Source organism: Crocodylus siamensis, chromosome 1 (genome assembly GCF_052110815.1).
Source record: "Crocodylus siamensis isolate JL-2025a chromosome 1, ASM5211081v1, whole genome shotgun sequence".
Lineage (NCBI taxonomy): Eukaryota > Metazoa > Chordata > Crocodylia > Crocodylidae > Crocodylus > Crocodylus siamensis.
In genome coordinates, this window is record NC_143395.1 from 122,470,107 (window position 1) to 122,493,818 (window position 23,712).

At 41.8% G+C, this 23,712-nt stretch overlaps 1 protein-coding gene across 8 annotated transcripts in view; it reads left to right on the plus strand.

Annotated features, from left to right (window-relative positions):
• TIAM2 (TIAM Rac1 associated GEF 2) overlaps positions 1-23,712 on the plus strand; it is a 272,880-nt gene that overhangs the window by 234,966 nt on the left and 14,202 nt on the right. For all 8 annotated transcript variants that reach the window (XM_090041639.1, XM_090041658.1, XM_090041651.1 and 5 more), the window contains 6 exons: positions 7,648-7,827; positions 9,563-9,631; positions 10,030-10,155; positions 20,277-20,385; positions 21,778-21,957; positions 23,477-23,595. In XM_090041639.1, coding sequence (XP_089897765.1) covers positions 7,648-7,827; positions 9,563-9,631; positions 10,030-10,155; positions 20,277-20,385; positions 21,778-21,957; positions 23,477-23,595 — 783 coding nt within the window. The remainder of the gene's footprint in view (positions 1-7,647; positions 7,828-9,562; positions 9,632-10,029; positions 10,156-20,276; positions 20,386-21,777; positions 21,958-23,476; positions 23,596-23,712) is intronic.

Below are 23,712 nucleotides of genomic sequence, written 5' to 3' on the forward strand. Positions count from 1 at the left end.
AGTTGTGATGCTACATAAACACCAGAAGAGTAGGTGAAACCCCTGTTTCAGTAAGAAAAAGGAGATGAAAGGGAATGGGATTAGTAAAATTGTTGTGCAAAAGTATAGCAAGGATACAAGAAAGTTCCTATATATACTTCATTAGACCAGCAGGCAACTTCTTTTTGTAAACCAGGATTTCAGTCTAGATTTCTTTCTTGCCTAAATAACATCATCAGAATACCATCCTTTATCTGATGGGTTAAAGGTTATATCCTATCAGATACTAGCTTTTAACTTATGTATGGATTGGATCAGGAACTGAATTCCATAAGTACTGTGTGCTCTGTGGAATTAAGTCCTTATCTTGAGCTTTCAGACCCTGACTACCTAATAAAATTAATGGAACTGATGGAATGTTTGTATTCTTTTTCAAATATTGGCATGCTCTGTTATTTTTGAAAGGGGGAATTAAGTACGTAATTGAAACATGAAATGCTGCTTGATCAGCAAAAATCTCATTGCTTTATTCTTTTCCTTCATTAGAATTGGTATTAACACTTACAGTATATTAGAACATCTCGACTCTGCTAATATTCCTTCACATTCTTCATAAAAAGTAAATCAATATGTGTTTATTGCTTAGTGTAAGAAAATGAGCACTGTAGATCTGCCTTAAACTTGTGAAACTGGGAAATTCAGAATGAAGAATGAAACTTTGTCCTTGGCTTATTTCATCATGTACAAAATTCTCAACAGTGCATAATTGTTGTTTCATACTGGACACATCTGGGTATGTTATGCCATCCCAAAAGGCAATTCTGAATATGCTTAACTTGCTGATGCAAGTCAGAATCCAAATGCTTATACATGGTGTTTGGTTGTTTAATCTCCTTTGCTTTTTACAAGTAGTATTTAATTAAAACTGTGCAACTATCCAAAAATAAAATAATGCCAAACAAACCAGTGTGTCTCCAGGACATTGTTTCAATTCATGCTGTGATACTTGCAGAACACTACAAGGATGTATCAGCTTGCTTTGATTACTGTGTACTTTGTCTTGTCTCAGTTAACTGTAAAATTCAACCAGATTTTTTTTTACGTTGTCCACTGTATTGAATCTAAACGGGGCTTATCTCTTGTGCGTTGTAAAGACCCCAGAGATGCCCTGTACCTCCTTTATATGAAAAGGTGAGACCATGAACTTCTAGTATGACTTCAGAGAATAAAACACTAGCTAACAAAGATGGTCAGCAAGAGAGAGGTCTGCTTATAACATTTTCACATTAAACTTGCCTGAGACCACTGGCCTGAATCAAGTGGCTCTGTTCTAGAGTGACCACCCATCCCTAACTTGGCAGGACAGTCACAAAATGTAAAGATCAAGTCCCAGTCCTGGGTTCAATGACTCGCAAGATAGCATTTGTCCCAGATTCCCCTCTACACAATCAAACCATAGCAGTACCATGTTCAGGGATCCAGGTTTTCTGTTAGCTGCTGAGGGGAGCAGGATGCAGGGGGCACCACGTGCATGTTTGTGCATGCACACATGCACATGGCCAGCAATACAGCCAGGGAGTGGTGGAGAGCAGCTCCCCCAGCTGCCTGCAGGTAAGTCTGTGGGAGGAGGAAGGGGACATAGACAACATGGGGCAGAGGAACAAAGGGGCAGATTGAGAGAGGGAGTGGCGCAGAGTTGGTGGCTGTGGCTGGGCCTGGGGGCTCTGCCCAGCTGGGGTGGTGCATGGGAGCCAGGCTGGGAATGTGCAGCTGTGGGGCCTGGCTGGAGAGTGGGATGCAGCTGTGGGCAGCTCATCCAGGGTGCAGCGGGGGGGGGGGGGGGGTTTGGCTCCCCACTGCTGTACACACTCCCAAGGAGGAGGGATATGGGGGGGGCACATGCCCCCCAGAGTTGTGCACAGGGTGAGGACAGATGTGGGCTGCAGGCTCGGGGCTCCTCTCTCTGCTCCCCAGCCTCCGCAACCCAGCAAGCGGGACCAGGCATGGCATGGCAGGGCAAGGTGGGGAGGCTTGGTGTCCTTCCTGCCTTTGCATTTTGAAAAGGTGGTCACCCTAGTCTGTTCCCAAACAGGTAAATTTCTTAGAAATGTTACTGTGTGTGTATAATTGATGGTTTTCAGATGCAGATGGATTTTTTTAACAGTTCTAACAAAGGCATATATTACATATTAACAAATAACTAGGAAATATAATAACATTTTCATGTGATTCATTAGCTAAGTTGCATTTTATTTGGACAAAAGACAATTGATTTGACTGTTGTTGACCCCAAATACAACTTGTGCCCACGATACCAAAACGTGAAAAGGTGGGATTATATCTGACTCACTTGAAATAACTAAAGCACTAACAATACTAGAGTTCTGCTGCATACTTTTAAATTTGATTGAATATCTTCCTCCACTTTCAGTGTCAGTCGTTATTGTGGGAGACGAACAATCCTCTGCACACCTACAGGCTTGGCAATGCCAACCTGACCAACACTGCCCAATGAAAGGAACCTGGGGGTAATAATAGACCACAATGTGAACATGAGCTGGCACTACGACGCTGTAGCCAGCAGAGCCAACAATACCCTGGCGTGCATCAATTGATGCATTTTCAGTGAAACCAAAGAAGTGATTCTCCCTCTCTGCGTCCAGTTCTGGGTGCTGCACTTTAACAAGGACGTGGTAAAACTTGAGAGAGTCCAGAGAAGGGCCACCCGTATGATCAGAGACTTGCGTGGGAAGCCATACAAGGAAAGGTTGAGGGATCTGGGACCCTTCAGCCTGAAAAAAAGAAAGCTAAGAGAGAACTTGGTAGCACCTTACCACTACATCAGGCTATACATCAAGGGTCCACCAGGGTACCCTTGGGGAAAAGTAGGAGCAATTGTCACAAACTCCTGGAAGATCATTTGAGGCTCAACATTAGGAAAAACTACTTCACAACTAGGGTGTCCAGACTGTGGAATAAGCTCCCTCCAGAGGTGTGCAATCACCTACCCTGGAAATCTTCAAGAGGAGACTGGACAGGCTGCTTGGTGCAGGGGGCTGGACCCACTGATCTTACAGTCTATGAATCTATGAATTATTAGTGGCCTCAATTCAGAAGCCTAGTATATCGGTTTCTAATAAAACTGCTGGTGTTTCTCAGAATTTTGGCCAAAAGAATGATATTGGATAGTGTATACTGTATCTCCATGTACAGCACAGAGGGAGATTAAAGACCATTTTTTCCCTCAGTGAGAAGTGGTTGCCTACAGGATTCTGTTTTGGTGTCTACCTGTCCCTTAGGAAAAGTTGCAAGTTGTAGCTGCTTATTTCAAAATGGCTTTGATAAGCAAGAATTTTGTATTCAGGAAGGGGGTGGGGGAAGGGGAGAGGGAGGACTCTAAAGACTTATGAAAGCTGGGCCTATCCCTGTCCAGTAGGGAGTTAGTTTCTAAGGCAAGTGGATCCGCAGTGATATAAATCCAGTCATGTTTCCAGAAAATAAAAAGCTACAGGTTCTTCAGCTAATGCAGAGATACCAGCTAACTGAAAAAGCACTGACACTGAAAGAGTTAAATGTCATTTTATTTCTTCTTTATGACAACTTGACATGCTTCGTCGGCAGATACAAAAATCAAAGGATTAATGACCTCCCTGCAAGGTGTAGCCATTCATTTTAAGGGAACATCATTCTGAAAAGTAATCAAATTATGTATATTACACACTTTTTTTTAACCTTTCTGAGGAATTTTCTTAAAATGAAGAATGTTCTAAGCCTACTCAAAATAATCCTTTGTGTCACTTTTAAGTAAATGCTGTCTAGCTGGCAGGGCAGGGTTTGAAGTGCATGAGATGCATAAATGAGAAATGATAAAATTAAACAGCATTGAGCAGAGAGAAGGTAAAACTAATTAACCTTGTGCAGCATCGCTACTCAATCAGAATCATTCAACAAGTTGCAGTGGGTCATCGGGCAGCCATGAAATTGCTGTGCTGCTGCTTAACTAGTTTTGATTTAAAGTTGTGTGCTCCCTCTGATTAATTTTACCTAGTATTTTAACTCTGTGAGGGATAGCCTAGTCATGGACTGTGATGTTCATGTGTGCCAAGAGGCAAAGTAAAATGGAAGGTTAATAATACCTCTCTAGCAAGGATGTTCTTTCTTCACTTTAAAAAGGATGTTCTCAAAGTGCATTTTCTTAAATGTATTTTATTTAGTTCTCAGTCGAGTTATAATGTAGACAACCCTGTTAATATCTACATGTACCCAAACTAACCATGCTAAGTATTGGATTACTCTGGTTTTGCACAGAGAAAATTCCCCTAACATTATTTTCATGAGATTTCCTGTTTATAGGGAATACTGTGTCCAAAATATAGGGAAAATGATATTATCATTTAAAAAAAAAAGAAACAAACAAAAGCCTTATATAGAATCATGATGTGAGCAACAGCCTTGGAGTGAAAGAAATCTCTGCCCCCAGTGTATGACAGCTTACAAATTGTTAACAAATATCAGCTTGTGTGCTCCTTTCTACCTCCCTAGAAGGGTAGCAAATGGGTGACAGGGACCAGGGTCATGGCCACATTCCCTTCCAGACTGCTCAAAAGGACCAGTGAGTTGGTGGAAGTGTTTATATGCCTCCATGTTGAAATGCAATGGTCAGCTTAAACAAGAAACAGTTCATCCTAACTTGATTCTACCTTAGACTTGCAGAGTACATGGATATAGAACCTAGATAAACTCTCACTGCCTTGTCTGACGTGACCATTATAATCTAGCATTATTTGGCGTTTTAGATGTCGTGGGGCAGATATGCAATGCACTCTGACCTAGGCTGCAGAAGGCAAATTAAAGCAATCTGTACAGGACTGCAAATTAGGCCAAAGGGTGAAATAAATAAGCTCCTGAAAGGCACAAGTCATCTACCTTCTGCTCTGTCCAAATGCTGTGCTGTATCCAGGGTGCCTCAATCTGGGCATCTGACTGCATCCAGATAATCTGAATTGTTGTTTTTGCAGCTGGTTTTTTTTTTTAACCAAGTACATATTTTGAGTCAAATAAAAGCACACTGTAAAGCTCAGCATTATTACCACTTACTGAATGCTGACTACTGGGCTGATATACAAACAGAAAATTGGGAACCCCAGAGCTTATTGCAGAAACAGAGATGATCTGTTCTGTCTAGGGAAGTTGGCTGCCATAGTCTCCTTTGATAGTTTGGTACCCAAAACTCCAAGGTGGCTTTGAATATATTGACTTGAACCAGGAAAATATACATTAACTTACGTTATCCTCTGCAGATCATACTATATCATACTTGAAGGACTAGTCTTGATATGGCAGATTTATTTTGAGTAATCAACAAAGTGTACGATTAAGTAGTAATGTTAATGAAAAGTGGGAGATTATTAGGTGTACGAGTGGAAGACTGGGGCAAGCATAAGGTGAAGGATAAAGGAGCCAAAATGAATATTGGAGAAGGTTCCCAACTGGGTAGTAAGAAAGGAAAATGCCTTCCAAAATCCTTCCAGAAAATGCTGCAACACCCTCCATTTCCTGGAGGTAACCAAAGGGAGTATATTTGGTTTTGGCATTTAAATACCATCTTGTAACAAGGACTGTTACTTACTTTACACGTGTTCTTCCAGAGCAGTGCTGTTGTTTAGTGGTGCCTTCACTGAAGGGCTATCTCATGTCCTTGATCAGTGATTGTGCTTTTGTGGATGTTAGTTCGGGCCACCCACACAAACCTTGCCCCATATATTTCCTAAAGCCTGAATCATTATGACACAAATATGAAATGCTGAAAACAGAAACAAAGGAAACAAACACTTTGGAAATCCATCATCTTATAAAGGTTGTTAAAATAAAAATCTGACTCTGAAATGAAAATATGATTAATTTCAAAAACACTTTTTTAATGTTACACAAATATGTGTGTGAATTCTTGATGTAAGATAAAGCTATAATTTCAAGAGTTGCCCTTACAGGGCATCTATTATCTTGTGTTTTGTTTTTATTTAGCTTGTTTTGTTGAGTTTTGTCTTGTGCATTAAACATGCCCTATAACTAGATTCCATAGGCCTGAGTTCTCATTAAATGGGATTGTAGAGAATGAAGATGCTCTCATGCTAGTGATAGTGATGCAAGTCACAGTAAGTTTTCTTGGGGAATAATAATTGGTGACTAGAAACTCATACATTTAATCTGGAGGGCACTGCAAGTATTTGACATGTTTTAGTTTATTTTCACTTACCTAGATGTTAGCAAAGTATGTATGTTTGGTTGGAATTTGATGCTGTCAGTATAGTTATGTCGCACATACAGCCTACTCCTTATAGGAAAAGCGGTAGAGTTCTAGCATTTAGAAAATACTTCCCTAAACTTCAGGAAAAAATGTATTTCTCCATTTGCTGATACCATAAAGTGCTAGACCTTTGTAGTTTCTGTATTGATTATATCCTAAGACTATTGCTTAGGGCATCTGGCTACATATGCTGGGCTAGGGTCTGAGCTGTGCTGAAGAGTGCCTGAGGAGGCTCTGGAATAGAAAGATACCAGTTTTTGGTTACTTTAGTCTTTCATTATTTGAAATGGTTCGTGGAGTAATTACATCAGCCTTAATCTCCTCTGAAAGTCCGCTAACATCTTAAGGGACTTTCTGAATTAGGACCTTATTTCAGAACTACTAGGGAAATGTTTCTTTACAGATATGTGCTGAAGAGTTCATCTTTGATATAAGATACGGTAAATGCTTTTTATCAATCCTAGTGTTACAGAAGAAGACTGGTAGTATTTATAATATAAGTATTTGAAAGAGAGAAGCATTTGGGAGGAAGAATTGCTTAGCGCATGACATGAGGAGGTGAAAAACTAGGACTAATAGGGTAGAATTAGGAAATGGAAAACATAGGTTTATTATCAGAACGTTGTGGACTAGGGTTCTTCAGGAAATGCAAAAGAGGCTGTCGGACCTCTGTGATAGTCACTGTTTAAACATCTAAACACCAGTGCCTGATGCCACACTTAGAATGGCATTCTTTCAACTTGCCAGCGTGTGTGGAACCAGACTTGATGTGCACCAGTAAGTTGAATGCTGTGCACAATACAGCCCTGCACAGGGCTGCCCCATGCATGGTCTGCAAATGCTGAATGGGGAGAATCAATCATCTCCCTCCATTTAGCAAGTTGAAAGCACCCAGTTCAAGATCTGGGGCAGCTCCAGCCTCCTTGATGACAAATAGGTCTCGGACCAGGCCAGCCCTTTCCTAATCCTGATGCTGACAATGAACTCATTAGCAGCATGGAGACTGGGGTCTGCTACACATTCAGTTTAAGGCACTATACAAAACCAGCCATTTGGTGGAACATCTTTGTGGTTAGTTTGCCATTTTATGGTGCTATAAATTGCCTGAACGTGTTCCAGGTTGCCATTCATGGTGCAATTAACCTGTTAACTGTGAGATAAATGTAACATCTGCCAAGACTCGTTACGTCTCCAAAGCAACTTTCTTAAAAATCAGCGGCATGATATGACCCACTGAATTTAGAATAAGGGCAAGAATGAATCTGTGAATTCTTTCTTCACATGGGAAATTCTAAAGAGATGAATACTTCTTGTGTACCTATATTTTTAAATGAGCCCCACTCCCTTTTTCTGTCCCACAGAGTGCTGAACAAATCACAGCGCTGTGCCGGAATTTTCACGAAGTCCAAGCAAACGGTATGGAAGGACAAAAGGACAGTCAAGATCCACCTGTGAAACCACTGGCACGACATCTCTCCGATGCAGATCGATTGCGGAAAGTCATCCAAGAACTTATGGATACTGAGAAATCATATGTAAAGGTAGTGGAAACAACTTCCTGTGTGCCTATGGGTTTCCTATTGGGCTCTGACATCATTGATTAAAATAATCCTATGGTTCTAAGGCTTACCTCTGTATGAAGTGGCCCTGGTACCACATGTCTAGTTCTGTTACCTTCAGTGGACTTATTCCTAGGGCAAAGCCTTGCAGGCTTTTACTCATAAAAATTCAGGTTCTAGGCAATTTGAAGCATTGCCCTGCATGTATGTAGGAAAGTAGAATTGTATGTGCGCAGGACAACTGCGGTAGGTGAGGGTTTTGGGTTCTCCAGTGGATTTTTCCACAGCTCTTCAAAATCTAAGTCTTTTAACCCTTCTGCTTAGAAAGAAACCCCTCATCATGGAAACTGATGCATTGCTCAGTGTGGCCAGTGGAATTACAACAGACATTTTTTATTTTCTTAAAAACCCATGGTTTTGTTGGGTGCATGGCCCTTTTTAGAAACACAGATCGATGGATTTCAAAAGTAGTAATGGCCATTAACATTTGAAAGTCCTGTGTAAAACTTAGTTTTGCTGACCTTCAAGAGGGAAGAAACCTGTTCTCAGTCCCCACTGCCAATCTAAAATGGTTCCCAAAGAGATGCACTTAGACACAGGTAATTCATGAATTATGCTCATGTAAAAGACTAGGAGGAAAATATCTTAATGTATTTGCTTTTATAATTCCAGGTGATTTACAGCTATGCATCCTTGAGCAGTTTTGCTTAAGCTTGATGTGTAGCAAAAAATAATAATCAAGCACATCCAACTGCTCTTTTTATTTTTTTTTTGGTGGCAGAGAAGTCACTTTAATTAAGGATCAAATTGTCATCAGATCTTTGAATGTGTCCACTTATGTGAGAAACAGAGCATTGTGACACAAGAAACTTACTTTCATGAGGACTACGTGTACATGTTCTGTAACAAGATAGTTTTATCTATCTGACAGCTGTCACAAGATAAAACTTGGTCCCCAAAATACAAATGGCTTCATGGATTTGAATCAGATACTTTTTATCTTCTATGTATTATTATCAAAATGGCTAAGATGTGTTGGGGTGTCCTCCAGACCTCCCAGGTCAGCCAAATCATAAAACTTTAGTGTGGCATTGCAAGAAGACACACATCTTTCCCCCTCTGTAAGAAATTCTGCCATTTTTTTCCTCAGGGTCACAAAGCCCTACAGCACTGACCCATGATTCAGCCATCGCACTTTGGTGTGGTATAGTAAGTCTTCAAAAATAATGTCAGTTCTGTGGAGAAATGACTGGAAAAGCCCTTAATCATTTTCTCCTGACAAAATAACAAAACACTCTAATGCCTATAGGCTATACAGACATTACACATCATTGTGATTGTTACTACCAATGTCTAACAGAGTCGTTATTATTGTTCATCTAACCTGCATGCTTATGAGTTTTGATGTTGATATTTATGAACTTTCGTGTTCTTCATAAAACCATCTTCTACAACTTTCTTATACCACACTGTACTAAAATATAACTTCATTTTACATTGTAATTTGGGGCTCTAAAGATCTACTTACAAAACTAAAGCACCATGTTGAGATTGGCTTGGCTTTACAGTGAAAATTGGTTTAGCACTTACGGGTATGTATGAGATTTTGTTATAAGAAACAGAAATATTTTCTTGAAAATTGCATCTGTCCACAGTTTTTGTTTACAGAATGATTTTGAACTGTTAATTGTTTGAGCAAATTCTTTGTTTCTTCCAGGATTTAAGCTGCCTCTTTGAGTTATACTTAGATCCCCTTCAAAATGAGACCTTCCTTACCCAGGATGAGGTGAGGCAATAGTTAAGAGATGTTCTTTTCAGTCTTGTGTGTGTTTTCTGTGGTCCCTGATATATGGACTTTTCCTTTGCTGAGGATATGGCAAGGAGCTAACAAGTAGCATAACAATAGAACACATCTTTTAAGTGTTTTCTTTCTAGCACATTAGTCACATGTTTTTCTAATGGTAATTGCTTATCTGACTGAAACATTTTTTAGACATCTTATCTTTTGTAACCACTTTCTCTTTATGGAGCCCATGGCGAAACTATTAAAAAACTCAAAATAATTGATTTTCTGTATTCCTTTTTAATATCTGACATCTCTCATTGGACTGTATTCTCAGGGCATCTATTAAGTAGAGGTATAGAGCTATCAGTTTCATGTCCTCCTGTTTGATTTTCATACAGATGGAGTCCTTGTTTGGCAGCCTGCCAGAAATGTTGGATTTCCAGAAAGTATTTTTGGAGACTCTGGAAGACGGAATTTCTTCGTCCTCAGATTTTAACACGCTAGAAACACCATCCCAGTTCCGGGTAAATGCATGATCTTGTAGATCTTTGTAACGGGGCCAGAAATGCATAATTTGGGGTTCAAAGTTTATTCTCTCTCTTCAGGTGACTGCCTCTTTGTTTCAAACTTTACTTCTGATTGCAAATCGATATCCAGCCATTGATTGAATTACAATGAGAAAGATGAATTCTGTTTTTCACACATTTATCTCCTCCTTCCGAGGACAGATGATATAGGTTGAATGTACTGATAAGACTTTCAATGTGCTATAACCTAGTAATACTTAAAAGGATGCTTCCTCTCCAGTAGGAAGCACACTTACTGGGTTTAAGTTCTGTCATGTTTTATGCTCTGTGCAATCCTACTTGCATTCCTGACGTTCAGTTCTTCTGGTGCAAAGTACAAATTACTCCTGTTAAATATAGTAGGAGTTTCTCTTGTGTCCTGTGGTTAAAGAATAGAGCCTGCAGAGAATGACCCTCTGTGGCTTTGTTTGCCTGAAGAGTGCAACTCAGTGGGTGTATCTACATGTGCAATAAATTCAAAGCAATAAACTCTGGAGCAGTTTGAGCTGGAGTAGACTACTCCCAAGCACAGCATCTACACATGTGCCCAGGATAGCAGCAATTTGAACTGGGGGAGAGCAGGTCTGGGCTGGCAGGGGCTTATCCGGGTGGTGGCATGGGTCAGCAGGGGGGCTGGCTGGGGCATGAGGGTACTGCAACTATGGAGCTGTGTGGCTAGGTGACACGCAGGAGTTTGGCCCCTGGCTGGCTGGGCTGACCACATACAATTTATGCCCATGGTCAAGTTCTATACATGTGTTTAATTGTAGTTAATTATGCAACTGACAGTACAATCTTATGCCAGCATAAATTGGTTTACTGCAACCTAATAGTGTCACATGTGTAGATGGTGACACTTTATTCCACTGTTAATTAATCTGCTGTGCAGTTAAGCACACAAGTAGTAGATGTATCCAGTATGTAGCAAAGACCTGGAGAAAATGTGTTCCCACAACTGATTCATAAAACTAGAAGACCCGCTGTCATATCTTCTCAATTCTTGCCCATTACCAAAGAAATCAAGTACAAAGATTCCTTTTTATTTTCTGCTCATATTCTTTGGTCTCTCCTTTCTCCTTCTGTACTCTTTGCTTTGTGAAGAGTACATCTCTTCATGATGTACATGAGACATCTCTCTCTTGGAGTCCCAATGATTCACAGTCCCCCCCGCCTCCTCCCAGTCTTCCTCATCGAAGAAAAGAAATAAAAAGGTGCCCTGTAATCACCACATACCTAGTAGAGCTTGAACACAGATTTTTTTAAAACCTTCTTCTGACCTTATCTCCTCTGCTTGTTGCTTCCCAACACAGTTACCAGTTTTTTCTCTCAGAACCACAAGCTGAACTGTCTCCTACCCTGTCGTAGGAGCATAGTGAGAGAAGATGACTAATACAGTTGATTCTAATTCAGGGAAAAACAATATAGTTGTGGATTTCTTTGCTTAGGTTGGCCAAGCTCTGTACCCAGGGGGAGAGCAGCATGCAAAACTGCTGCCAGCAGAGTGCACAGGTAGCTGAAAGAGAATTTTGTTGCCTTCAGTGCTATAATGCCAGAAGAAATGCTTGGAGTGGTGGTGGCATAACACAGTAGGGGAGAGCATAGGGGATTACAGACCCTCCCCCACTTCAACTTCCTTCATTAAGAGCTGCTTTGTTCTCTACCATCATTAAACTAACACCCCATCCATTTCCCACCTGATCTGACAAGTTTACATCCTCTCTTGCACCTCGGACACTCCTGCTCCCCTTCTGTAACATGTGATTGGAAATTTTAATCTCAATTCCCAGTCCTCCTACCTATCTATAAAATGCTAATTTTTATAATCACCTTTATAAAGTTTTCAGGTTCTGCCTCCTTCCACACCTTATAAAGATTATAAAAATTATCATTTCTTCTTTTACCCCCTCTATGTACTTCTTTGTGCTCCTGTTTTTCTCTTTTTTCTCCCCTTCCCCATCTATCATCAGTGTCTATGCTCCAACTTTTCTGTCCTTCTGGGATCTCCTTTATTCCCTTTAACTCTGCTCCCCTTCCTGGATCCGACTTTCCTCTAACAGCCTTTTGTCTAAGGTAAGGATGTCAAACTCCTGTGGCCCCATGGACTGAACGAATGTCATGGGGCCTGCCCACAGGCCAGATCGGACCCACAGCTTCATCTTTTTCCCCCTTTCCCTTCCCCAGCATACCTGATCTTGGGGGTGCTCCAGTCAGTCTAGGACTAGCACTGAGTGCAGCATGAATCCTGGAGTGGTTGGAATGAGCACTGTGTGGGCCAGTGTCTGGAGTGCAGTCATGCTGCACATGGTGCATGCAGTGCCTGCTCCAGCAGCTCCAGGACTATGCTGCACATGGTATCTGCAAGCGCCATGCACAGCACAGATCCTGGACCAGCTGGAGTGGGTGCCATATGCAGTGTGTACCACAGATCAGGTATAACATGTGGCACATACCTGGCTGCCATGTTCAGCATGGCTGCTGCACTGGCCAAACTGCTGTACCTGACACCTATTCTGGCTGTTCTGGGATCTATGCCGCAAAAAGCCCGATACTAGCTAGAGCAACTGCTGGATCTGGTATGCTGGGGGCAGGGGAGGAGGAGAGGGCTCAGTCAGGCCTATAGACCAGCCCTGCGCCATGGGTGTTTGCTGTGCCCCTTGTGGGTCTGATCAGACCCAAGGGCAGCACCAAGGTCTCGATGGCAGGGGGCTGTATGTTTGACACTCCTGTCAAAAGCTTGTTTTCTTCTGTTGGATCCCAGAATGCAAATCATTCCATACAAAAAAATTAAGCTGCTGTCTCTAGTAGATGTGGGCAACAAGAGGATTAGCTAGAGAAATTCCCCTCTGCCTGTGACACTGATTGGGCACTCTGAGGGGGGCTTGATGGTCTCCTTACTTTTTCCAGTGGAAATCAGACTTTTCCAGTTTCCTAATATTCACCAAAATCAATAGAGTTCTGACCACAGATATGTAGAATGTTTCTTGGAAGCTCAGAACTGGTTGGATGAGGCATTCAAAAGTTACCACATTCTTAGGTAGAGACAGACAAATGGAAAAATGGCATTAAATTTGGTGTGGGACCTCACTTCACTTGGCCAGCTAGGAGGAGTTCTTAGCTTGCAAACTATGTCCACATAGGCCCTTTGTGAATAACATCTTGGGCTATGATGTAGCATGTGACTACTTGAAGAAGGAGGGTCCCCAGAATTGAAGAGCAGTGGATTAAGCCAGCAATCTTTTTCCAGCACTGCTGTGGAACTGCTGAAGAAAAGGCAGAGGAGCGGCCATTTGCAGGCATGAGGCAGAGGAGCATCAGTCAAGAGAGCAAGAAGTGCATGGCCCTAAGGACAGGGGCTTTCAGACCACTGCATCAAGAAGGAAAAGAAGAGTGGTAGTGGATTGTTTTCCAGACTTGGGGGTCAGGGAGGTGTGCTGCCTGCCCAGAGCCTAAATTGAGGACACCACAGAGAGACTGTCAAATCTCATCCATCCTTCAGAGTACTATCCCTTTCTGCTTGTCCATGTAGGCCCCAACAATACTGCCAGGAATGACACCGAACAGATCAGATGTGACCAGGAGGCGCTTGGCAAGAGGATTAAGTTGCTAGCAACAGAAATGGTGTTCTCATTGATTTCTTCCCATGGAAGAAATCTCTAGTATTCCATGATATCCTTGTGGAAAAATTGGAAGACTGTGGGCTTAACTGCTCAACAGTTCAGTGGGTAGAAAACTGACTGCATGGTAGGACCCAGAGAGTTCCCATGAATGAATCTGTGTTGTCCTGGCGAGAAGTAGCCAGTGGTGTCCCTCGGGTCCATGCTTGGATTGGTGCTTTTCAACATCTTTATCAATGATGGATGTGACGGTGAAAAGCTTGCTGGCCGAGTTTGAGGATGACACCAAGTTACAGGCTTTGCAGTTTGACTTGCAGCATGGCCAAAAGGGACCTAGAGGTAGTGATTGACCATCACATGACCATGAGCTGGCAGTGCAATGCTGTGGCCAGCAGGGCAAACTACTTGCTGGCATGCATTAATCGTTGTATCTCATGCAAAACTAAGGAAGTGATACTCCCACTGTACTCTGCACTGGTGAGACTACAGCTGGAGTAGTGTGTCCAGTTCTAGGCACCACATTTCAACAAGGGCATGGAAAAGCTTGAGAGGGTCCAGAGAAGAGCTATGATCAGGCACTTGCGAGACAAGCCATATGAGGAGAGGCTGAGGGACTTGGGCCGCTTCAGCCTACCGAAGAGAAGGCTGAGAATGGACTTGGCTTACTGGCCTGAGAAGGCTTACTGCTATATCAGGGGAGTATATCAAGAACCCGGTGAACAGCTGTTCACTAGGGCACCCCTGAAGAAGACCAGGAGCAATGGATCCTACAGACTCCTGGAAGGCCGCTTCAGACTCAAAAAAACTCCTTCACTGTCAAGGTGTCCAGACTGGTGGTGCAGTCACCTACCCTGGAAATCATCAAAAGGAGACTGGAAGAGAACTACTATCAAGAGATGGGATGCATATGGTGAGAATGGGGAAAAGCATCTTTGGACATTGTCTGGCCAATCTAGTAAGGAGAGGTTTAACCTAAGTTCCGTAGTGGATGGTGATGAAAACTCTCCAACAACAGAGCATGCAGTCCAGAGGAGGAAGGACTTGAAGAAATAACTTAACTGTGGGAAAGGGCCAGAGAGCTACAGGACTAGAAGTGGTGCAAAAGGGAAGTGGGTAGGTCAGATTGTAATATAAGACCAATGCATATATACAAATGCAAGAAGTATGGGGGATAAACAAGATGAGCTGGAAACTGCAGGTTGTGAAATTAACTATCATCTGATTGGCATCACAGACACCCAGGGGGCAGCTCTTATGACTGGAATGCCAACATGGAGGCTTATACTGTTTCAGAAGGACAGGGTTGGAAGAAAAGATGGTGGTGTTGTCTTGTATGTCAAAAACACATACACTTGTTCCCTGGTTCAGGAGAAAGAAGACAGCAAAGCAGAATGCATTTGGGGGAAGATGAAAGGTGAAAGATGCAGCATCAATCTAATGGTAGGGATTTATAGGCCACCAAATCAGGAGGTACTCTTCAAGCAGGTGACAGATCTATCCAAAAGTTGTGGGATGGTATTGGTGGGAAACTTCAATTTTCCTGACAGCTGCTGGAAGAACGCTGCAGCCAAATATAATGTTAAGTCAGTTCCTAACTTGTATGGAGGACAACTTCCTGTTTTAGAAAGTGGAGGATGCAACTCCTCCTAGGGAATCATCTATCTTGGGTCTCGTCCTGACCAACAGGGAAGGAATTATTGGAGGATGTGAAGGTGGTGGGTAACTTTGGAGGAAGCAATTACAATACAATAGAATTACAGACAGGTTAGGAAAATTAGGACACTAGATCTCAAAAAGACAGATTTAGTAGTTAATATGCCTGGTGTCATGGGAGGATAAACTGAAGGATAAAGATGCCCAGAAATGCCGCAAGGTGCTAAAAGGCACAGTATTTGGAAGCCAACATGAAACTGTCCCGACATGATGGAAGCACAAGAAGGATGGCAAGAGACCAATGTGGCTGCACACAAAGCTTCTAAAATTCCTCAAATGCAAAAGGAAAGCATACAAGCAATGGAAGAATGGGCAGGTCACCAAGGAAGCATACCAGTAAATAGCAAAAGCCTGCAGGGACAACATTAGGGAGGCAAAGAGATAAAGAACAAGCCACACCTGGCAAAGGAGGTTAAGGACAATGAGAAGCTCTGTAAGTATGTTGGCCAGAAAAAGACCCATGAAGATGTCAACAAGCTGGGGGAGCTCCTAACAGAAGATGCAAAGAAGGCAAATCTACTCAACAGCTGTTTTTTGCCGCAGTCTTCACAGAAAAATTAAGCTGTAGGTAGATACCTAAAAAGGTTTATCTGGATAAGGAAGGGGGTAAGCTGAGGGAAGAAATAAGAAAAGACATAGTCAAAGAGCTTACTTTGTGCCTGAATGAATTCAAATCAGCAGGGTCAAATGAATTTCATCCCAGGATACTGAAGGAACCTGGCAAAGGAGATCTTAGCGACCTTGACAATGATCTTCATGAAGTTGTGGGAGACTGGGTATGTACCAGAGGACTGGAAAAAGGCCAGTATAGTGCCCCTCTTTAAAAAGACAGGAGGAGGACCCAGGGAACTGCAGACTGATTAGTCTTGCCTCAATACTTGGGAAGTTAATGGAGCATATCCCAAGAAAAGCCATTTGCAAGCATCTGGAGGAGGAAAGGCTGATCACAAGCAGCCAGCATGGATTTATGAAAAACCAATAGTGTCAAACAAACTTGATCTCCTTCTTTGACAATGTAACTACTTGGGTGTATGAAGAGAATGCAGTGGACGTAGTGTGTCTGGACTTAAGCAAGGCTTTTGACAAGGTCCTGTATGAGCTTCTCATAAACAGTTGGGAGAAATGTGGACTAGATAAAGCTCCTATAAGGTGGATAAATAACTGGCTCAATAGCCACAAGCAAAGGTTAATAATTATCAATGGGTCCATGTCAGAATGTTAGGAGGTTTTGAGGGGAGTCCCAAAGGGGTCTGCACCGGGTCTGGTGCTGTTCAAGGTATCTATTAACAATTTGAATGCTGGCATAGAAAGCTGCTTGAGCAATTTTGTAGACTACACAAAACTGGGAAGGATTGCAAACACCTTGGAGAATGTAAGCATGATTCATAAGGATCTTGACAGACTGGAAAGTTGGCTAGAGCTAACAGGATGAAGTTCAGTGTGGACAGATGCAAGGTGTGACACCTCAGAAAGAATAATCAAAAACACAAATATAAAATGGGTGACACCTGGCTGGAGGGCAACACTATGGAAAGAGACTTGGGAGTCTTGGTAGATCAGACTCATCTTGAGTTTGCAGTGTGATGCAGTGGCACAAAAGGTGTGTGGTTTTGGGGTGCATCAATAGAAGCAAGACATGGGAGATGATAGAGCCTCTCTACTTGGCCCTGGTTAGGTCTTATCTGGAGTATTGTGTGTAGTTCTGGGTTCCAGATTTTTAAAAGCATGTGGAGTACTTAGAAGGTCCAGAGGTGGGCACCAAAGTTGATAAAAAGCTTAGAAAGGAAGTCAAATGAGGAGCAGCTGATGGAACTAGTCGTGTTTAGCTTGTGGAAAATGTGCTTAAGAGGGGACGTGGTAGCAGTCTTCAAATACTTGAAGGGCTGCCCATAAAGAAGGAAAACACTTTTTCTCTCTACCTGCAGAGAGGGGGATGCAGACCAATAGCTTGAAGTTGCAGCAAAGTAAATGTAGATTGAATACAAGAAAAAACTTCTTCACTGTGAGAATAGTGAGGCAATGGAATAGACTGCATATGGAAATTGTGGACTCTCCATCATTGGAGGTATTCAAGAAAACATTAGATAGCCATGGTCAGGAATGATCCAGGCATAGCTATGCCAGTGTTCTATGATGGGAATTTCCCATGCTTCTGGGCTTTGCTGGTTGCCTCCTCCCTGCCTTTCTGCTACATGTCAGGGTGTTTTTAAGCCTTCCTCAGAGGCACATTGGCTGCAGCCCAAGCTGGGGACTTGGGCTGGGGTGTGCCAGTCAGTGCTCCTGCTAAGACCAAAGCTGGAGGTTCCTGGCTAGAGGGTCTTGTCCACTTCCCTCCCCCCAACTCCGACTGATCACCATATTTGGGATCAAGAAGGGATTTTACCCCATGGTCAGATTGGTATGTACTGTGGGAGGCATGGCCCATTACCTGAGCTCTCTTGACAGCATTTAATAGAAGGACATTGGTTGCCATGCTTTGTTTGTTTTACCTATAGCAGGTTAGAGCATAAAGTCTGTGTTTGTTTCATGGTTGATGGTAGTTTTGTATAGAGTTTAGATTATGGTTTGGATATGGCTGATCTTGCTTCAGGCAGGAGGTTGGACTAGATGACCTCTGCAAGTTTATTTCAGACCTAGTTTTCTATGGTTGGCCCACCTAGGGAAACTATCTGGAGTGACTGTCCGTTCGCCAAGATGCAGTGGAGGCAAGGAATCTGTCTGGGAGGGAGAATGGAGAGGTTAGGGCAGATTGGGCATGGATGTGTGATTGGTTGCAAATAGTCTGTTTTCCACTGAAATCAGGCCCACATAATGCCTGTTTGCTGTGCTGCAGGCTGTGAAAGATCTCTCATGAACTAATTCCTGATCCTAGACCTAATTCACATGCAGAGTCTGTATAACTAGTTAGTAGAAAGCAGTTTTTTTCCTGGTTTCTGAGTTTTCACCAGTATTAGTAGGGTTCTGCTCATTGATGCCTAAAATATTAATTCCTGAAAGCTTGGAATTGATTAGTTGCTATTCTTAAAAGCTGTTGCCTACAGAAGAACAGCATGGCTGGCTTTGGCTAACAAACCTGTACTGAAAAGCATAGAGAATTACTGACTCTTGCATAAGAAGCAGTACTGCCAAAGTATATAGTAAACTTCACTACTCTTCCAACAGGCTGAGCAAGGCTTTTGAAGATCAAAGCCCATATTCTGTTCCACCTATTAAGCATATAAGTGCCTTAATGAAATTCCACTTCACCCTGCTTGAGTCCTGGAAAACCTGTTAATGCAAAAGATGGGTGGGTTCTTCTCCCCCTCTTTTTTTGTGACTCAGTCTTAAGGGTAACATGGTGGTGTGTTACAAAAGTAGATGTATATAATGGGTTTCCGGGACTTGAATGGGATGAAACAATTGCATTTAGGTATCCAAGTCAACTTACATGCCCCTGAGTGAAATAGGACATGGCCCCAAACGAACACACTAGTTTGCATGCAGCAGTGCAGGAATGGAGTCCTGCAAGGTGTGTGGAGCTCCATTTAAGAGACCACATTTTGCTGCTCAGCAGTTGACAAATGTCTATTCAAATGGTAGTTGATCTGAGTAGTTGGCTTTTGCAGAACTAATACCATGATATGATACCATTGGCAGAGAAACAAATCAAAGATAAAGCGGTTGATGCAACTGACACTACACATACCTAGGAAAAGAAGGAAACAGGTCATCTGACAGTTATTTTGACATCTGTAGGAAAAGTGGTATCTTCACACTTCTAAATTAGTACTCAGGTTTCCATTGGCTCTAGCTCTCTACACATATTGGTGATGACAAATGGAGGTGTAATGAATAATAAACACTGGATTTTTATTACAGCTACTGTGATTTTCTTGGCTTACTTTGTCAAGTACAGTAAGATGGTACATAATTGCTGTGATAAATCTCTACTCGTTCTATATTTTCTTAGCTTGCTCCCAAAAGATTCATAATCTATATGTGGAAAGTTCAACTTTTCTTTTGAAATAAGGCTATTTTGTATAGTGAACATAGTGCTTGTCAAATGTGTCATCTTAGCAATGCTGGAAACTGAAACTTTCTATTGAGAACAGCACAGGTTTCCTGACAGTTTCAAACCTGGCCTGGCGGGGCTACGCAGACAAGTGAGAAGAGTCTGTCTCCATGTCCTTGCAATATTTGAGTTCATTGCTGAGAGTGACCATCAGTTGTGGTGGTGGTGGTGGTGTGTGGTCTGGGGTCTAGCTCAAAACTACTAGCTCCTTTCATGCAAACTTACTGAACCAGTGGTCAGATGAAAACTGATTTTGACTATTGACATGAGTTGGATTTGGATTTATGTCCCAAGGCAGCAAGGCTCTATGTAGTCTATATAACTGATCTTCTTACCAATAAATTCACACTTTGGAAAGGCGGTGATACTTATACAGCACTAGCCCTTTGGAACAATGTACTTCAACCATCTTATTTACTTGTAAATTGAGTGTGTTAATAGGAAAGCTATTGAAACACAATAACATTATGCTACTTATGGAGCAGTTTTCAGAGTAGAAACATTCACTAATATCCTTCTGTTGCAAATTTATGTTTTCATGTACAGAATATGTTCGCTCGCACATTATTAAGAAGGCAGGTTGCCATAGCTTGAAAACAGGGACTTGCTATAAATTAACTGAAACCAGCCAAATGGTGCCTGAGCCTTTGATTAAAATTTTAAGATAATTAATTTAACAAATACTTTGCATCTGGTTTCAGAAGCTGCTGTTTTCACTTGGAGGTTCTTTTCTGTATTATGCTGACCACTTTAAGCTCTACAGTGGATTTTGTGCAAACCACATCAAAGTGCAGAAGGTTCTTGAGAGAGGTAATTTTGTTGTCACAATTGTAATTCATTTGTTTGACTTCAATTTCAAATAAATCAGTGTACCACATCAGTTTGAGACGTATGTCTCATAAGGGTATTAATATGAAAGAAGGGGGGAGTGGGAGGTCTTGTAATGTGAGTATTTGTGATCTTCCCCCCATGTTGAAATATGATATTGATCTGAGGGAACAACCTGAGGAAAATAATTTTTTATTAAAACCTATGAAGTAGCCTAAAGAGCAGCTGATTTCCCCCCCCCACCCAAAAGCTGGTGCTTTTTACAGATGCAGCTTGCACTTGAAAACAGTAGCTTTTAGATCTTCTATATTTGGGGGTGGGGTGCACGTGCATATTCAGACATGGTTATGTCACTCAAAAGTGCAGAACGCTAAATGTGGGTGAAGATCTTCATCCTGAGCTGAAGTACGTTGTTTTGGTTTAAGAGAGCTTTGCAGTGCTTTGGGAGAATTGCGCCAATTGAAAGATTCCTGTTGCTTGCATAGCTTTTTCCCAACAAAATGATCCAAAAATAAGCAGACCATTAATAAATGGAATGGGGAAAAGTTTTAAAATGAAAAAAATAGACTGGAAACATGAACCATAAGTCCCAGTCATAATGTGGCACTGTGCTGCAGTTCACTCCATGTGTTTTTTGTTAGCTTTTAAAAGACTCGCTGCCAAATAAATTGGAAATTATGCAAATTGCTTTTTGGTTGCATCTTATACTCCGTTATGTTCTTTCAGTTGACCACGAGTATGTGAATAACAAAAAGAAAATCCCATGCCTAAGAAAGCAGTTCCCTTTCTCTTAGAGATGCTGCTGAATGGATGGGTAACATGGCCAATGGGGTGGTTAATGACAGGAAAGGTGTTAAGTATGCTTCCAAAAGTGAAACTTGCTAGTTCATTTAAAACAACAAAAATCCATATGTGAGCATTCACTAGATTGCAAAAATGTTTCATAATTCAAATGTTCTGGTAAATTGTTACAAGGGGGTGTGTTTCTGTATAATGCTCCATCTTTGCATTATTGACTGACTGACCTTAGATTTTTTTTTTCTAGTTCTGATTTACACAAATTTAAATGTAATAGAGGCCAACATGCAGAAAAATAGGGAAAATTAATTGAATAGGCATCAAATGCTTTCTTTGTCTCAAGCAAAAGTATGCAAATATTTTATATGTAATAAAGCAGAATCTGTTGTACTTATTTTAAGTTTATGATGCTATTAAAGCCATTCCTCACTAAACAGCCAAGAAAAGCACTCTAATAAATACACATGAAAAGGATCATTAAAAAAATAAATTTGCTACGTTATGTTGGTTTCACATTAATTTTGGTTTTTATGGCTTCTGCATGGAACTGACAGACGTATCTTTTTTTGTGTTAAGCCAAAACGGATAAAGCTTTCAAAGCCTTTCTGGATGCGCGGAACCCCACAAAACAGCATTCTTCGACACTGGAGTCGTATCTCATAAAGCCTGTTCAGAGAGTGCTGAAGTATCCCCTACTCCTAAAAGAGCTGGTGTCCCTAACTGATAATGAGAGTGAGGAGCATTATCATCTGACAGGTAATTGTCTTGGTTACGTGGCAGGGACTAAAGTGAGTTTTAATTTCATTTCAAAGCCTCCCTAAAATGACGGAACTGTTACATGCCAGTATAATTCCTGTGGCATTACACAGTTCAAAAGTTTCACAAAAACGAGAGAGAAGAAATCGCTTCCAGCTCTCACCCTTTCACACTGCCTTTAAAAATGCATGATAAAAGAGCAAGCCCTTTTCTGCTGCCATGTACTGAGTGTGTAGAGATACCTTTGAAAAATGGGAATAGCCCAGAACTGCCATAATGAATGGACCCAGGCTTCTTACTCTGTATTATTCTTGACAGACCATCATGACTAGTCAGTGTGCACTTTTTTGGGGCAAAGGAAGCTCCACCTTTTGGTTATAATTATGCCTGTGTCAGAAAGCTGAGGCACCCAGTGAAAGAAAGGTTTGCTCTCAGTGAGCAGCATGCCTGTAACCCTTGTTTTAGAAATGGTGCGTTTCAGTGCTTCCTCCCAGAAGCATATCAAACTCATTGAGTGCCCAAGGGATGAGGGTAGTCTGACAACTGTGGAGGGAGGGGGATGCTGTGGCTGAAGAGAAGGGAAGTCTTACCTGTCTGGACTACTGCTGCTGTAGTAGCATCAGCTCTAATGGTTATAGCTCAGTGGCTGGGCTCCCGGGGATGCCCTGTTCCCTTTCCCTCTTCCTCCCTAAATACACAGATATTGGGTACAGGCTGTGTCTGCTGTGGCAGTGTCCTGGAGGAAGGAGCACCATTCAGTTTGCCCCACTTGTCCCATCTTCCTTTCCCCAACAACCCCAATACACTGCTGAGGGTAGCACTGCACTGCCTGGCTCCTATGATTGGGCAAGGATGTCATATAAAGTAGGGAATATCATATAAATCTTTGCTCAGAGGGGATTCTGATGCTCCCTCATAGTCAGCACCCTGCCCTAGTTATGCTACCGCTTTCTCCCTTTCAGAAGATAAGATTGCCTGTTTCAGGTACAGCTGAGTGCTTTGACCCTCACACAGGCAAATTCTACCTCCCTGCTCCAGCCATGCCCCCGGATTCCACGGCCTAGTTGGCTGGACAGAGTAGCTCTGCATGCTGGATCTAGCCTGTGGGCCACGTGTTTGACACTCTTGCCCTACAGGGCTTATGTTTTGAGTCTTATTTATATAAATGGCATTGCAGCGTATCTGTCCTTATCATGCTATTGCACTAAATGTTAATGTACTATGTCTTTCCTTACCATGATATTTTTTCATAGTCCCTGGGTACCTAAAACATCAGGTTAAGCAATCTCTGCATACACTGATCAGTTCCTGTCTTTACTTTTGTACTGCTCTTGTCCTGGAGTATTGTTGGTCATGGGCCCTTGCAGTTCTGGATATAATTATAATTGTATGTAATTATAAACTACATATTTTTACCAGGCTCTAATGGGATTTAATAAAATAGATTGTGCATTTATAAAAAAAAAAAAAAGCTGACTTAATTATGTGTTAAATGGTGGCTTTGTTTAAACACTTACAGAAGCACTAAAAGCAATGGAAAAAGTAGCCAGTCATATCAATGAGATGCAGAAGATATATGAGGACTATGGTACTGTGTTTGATCAACTAGTTGCAGATCAAAGCGGAACAAAGAAGGAGGTAAGAGGACAAGTAGCATAGTCTATTAACTTTGGACACAATCCTGCAAGACACTGCATGCCCTTATTCCTGATTAAGTCATAATGGGTTCCTCCTTGGGAGTTCACCACCTTAGAG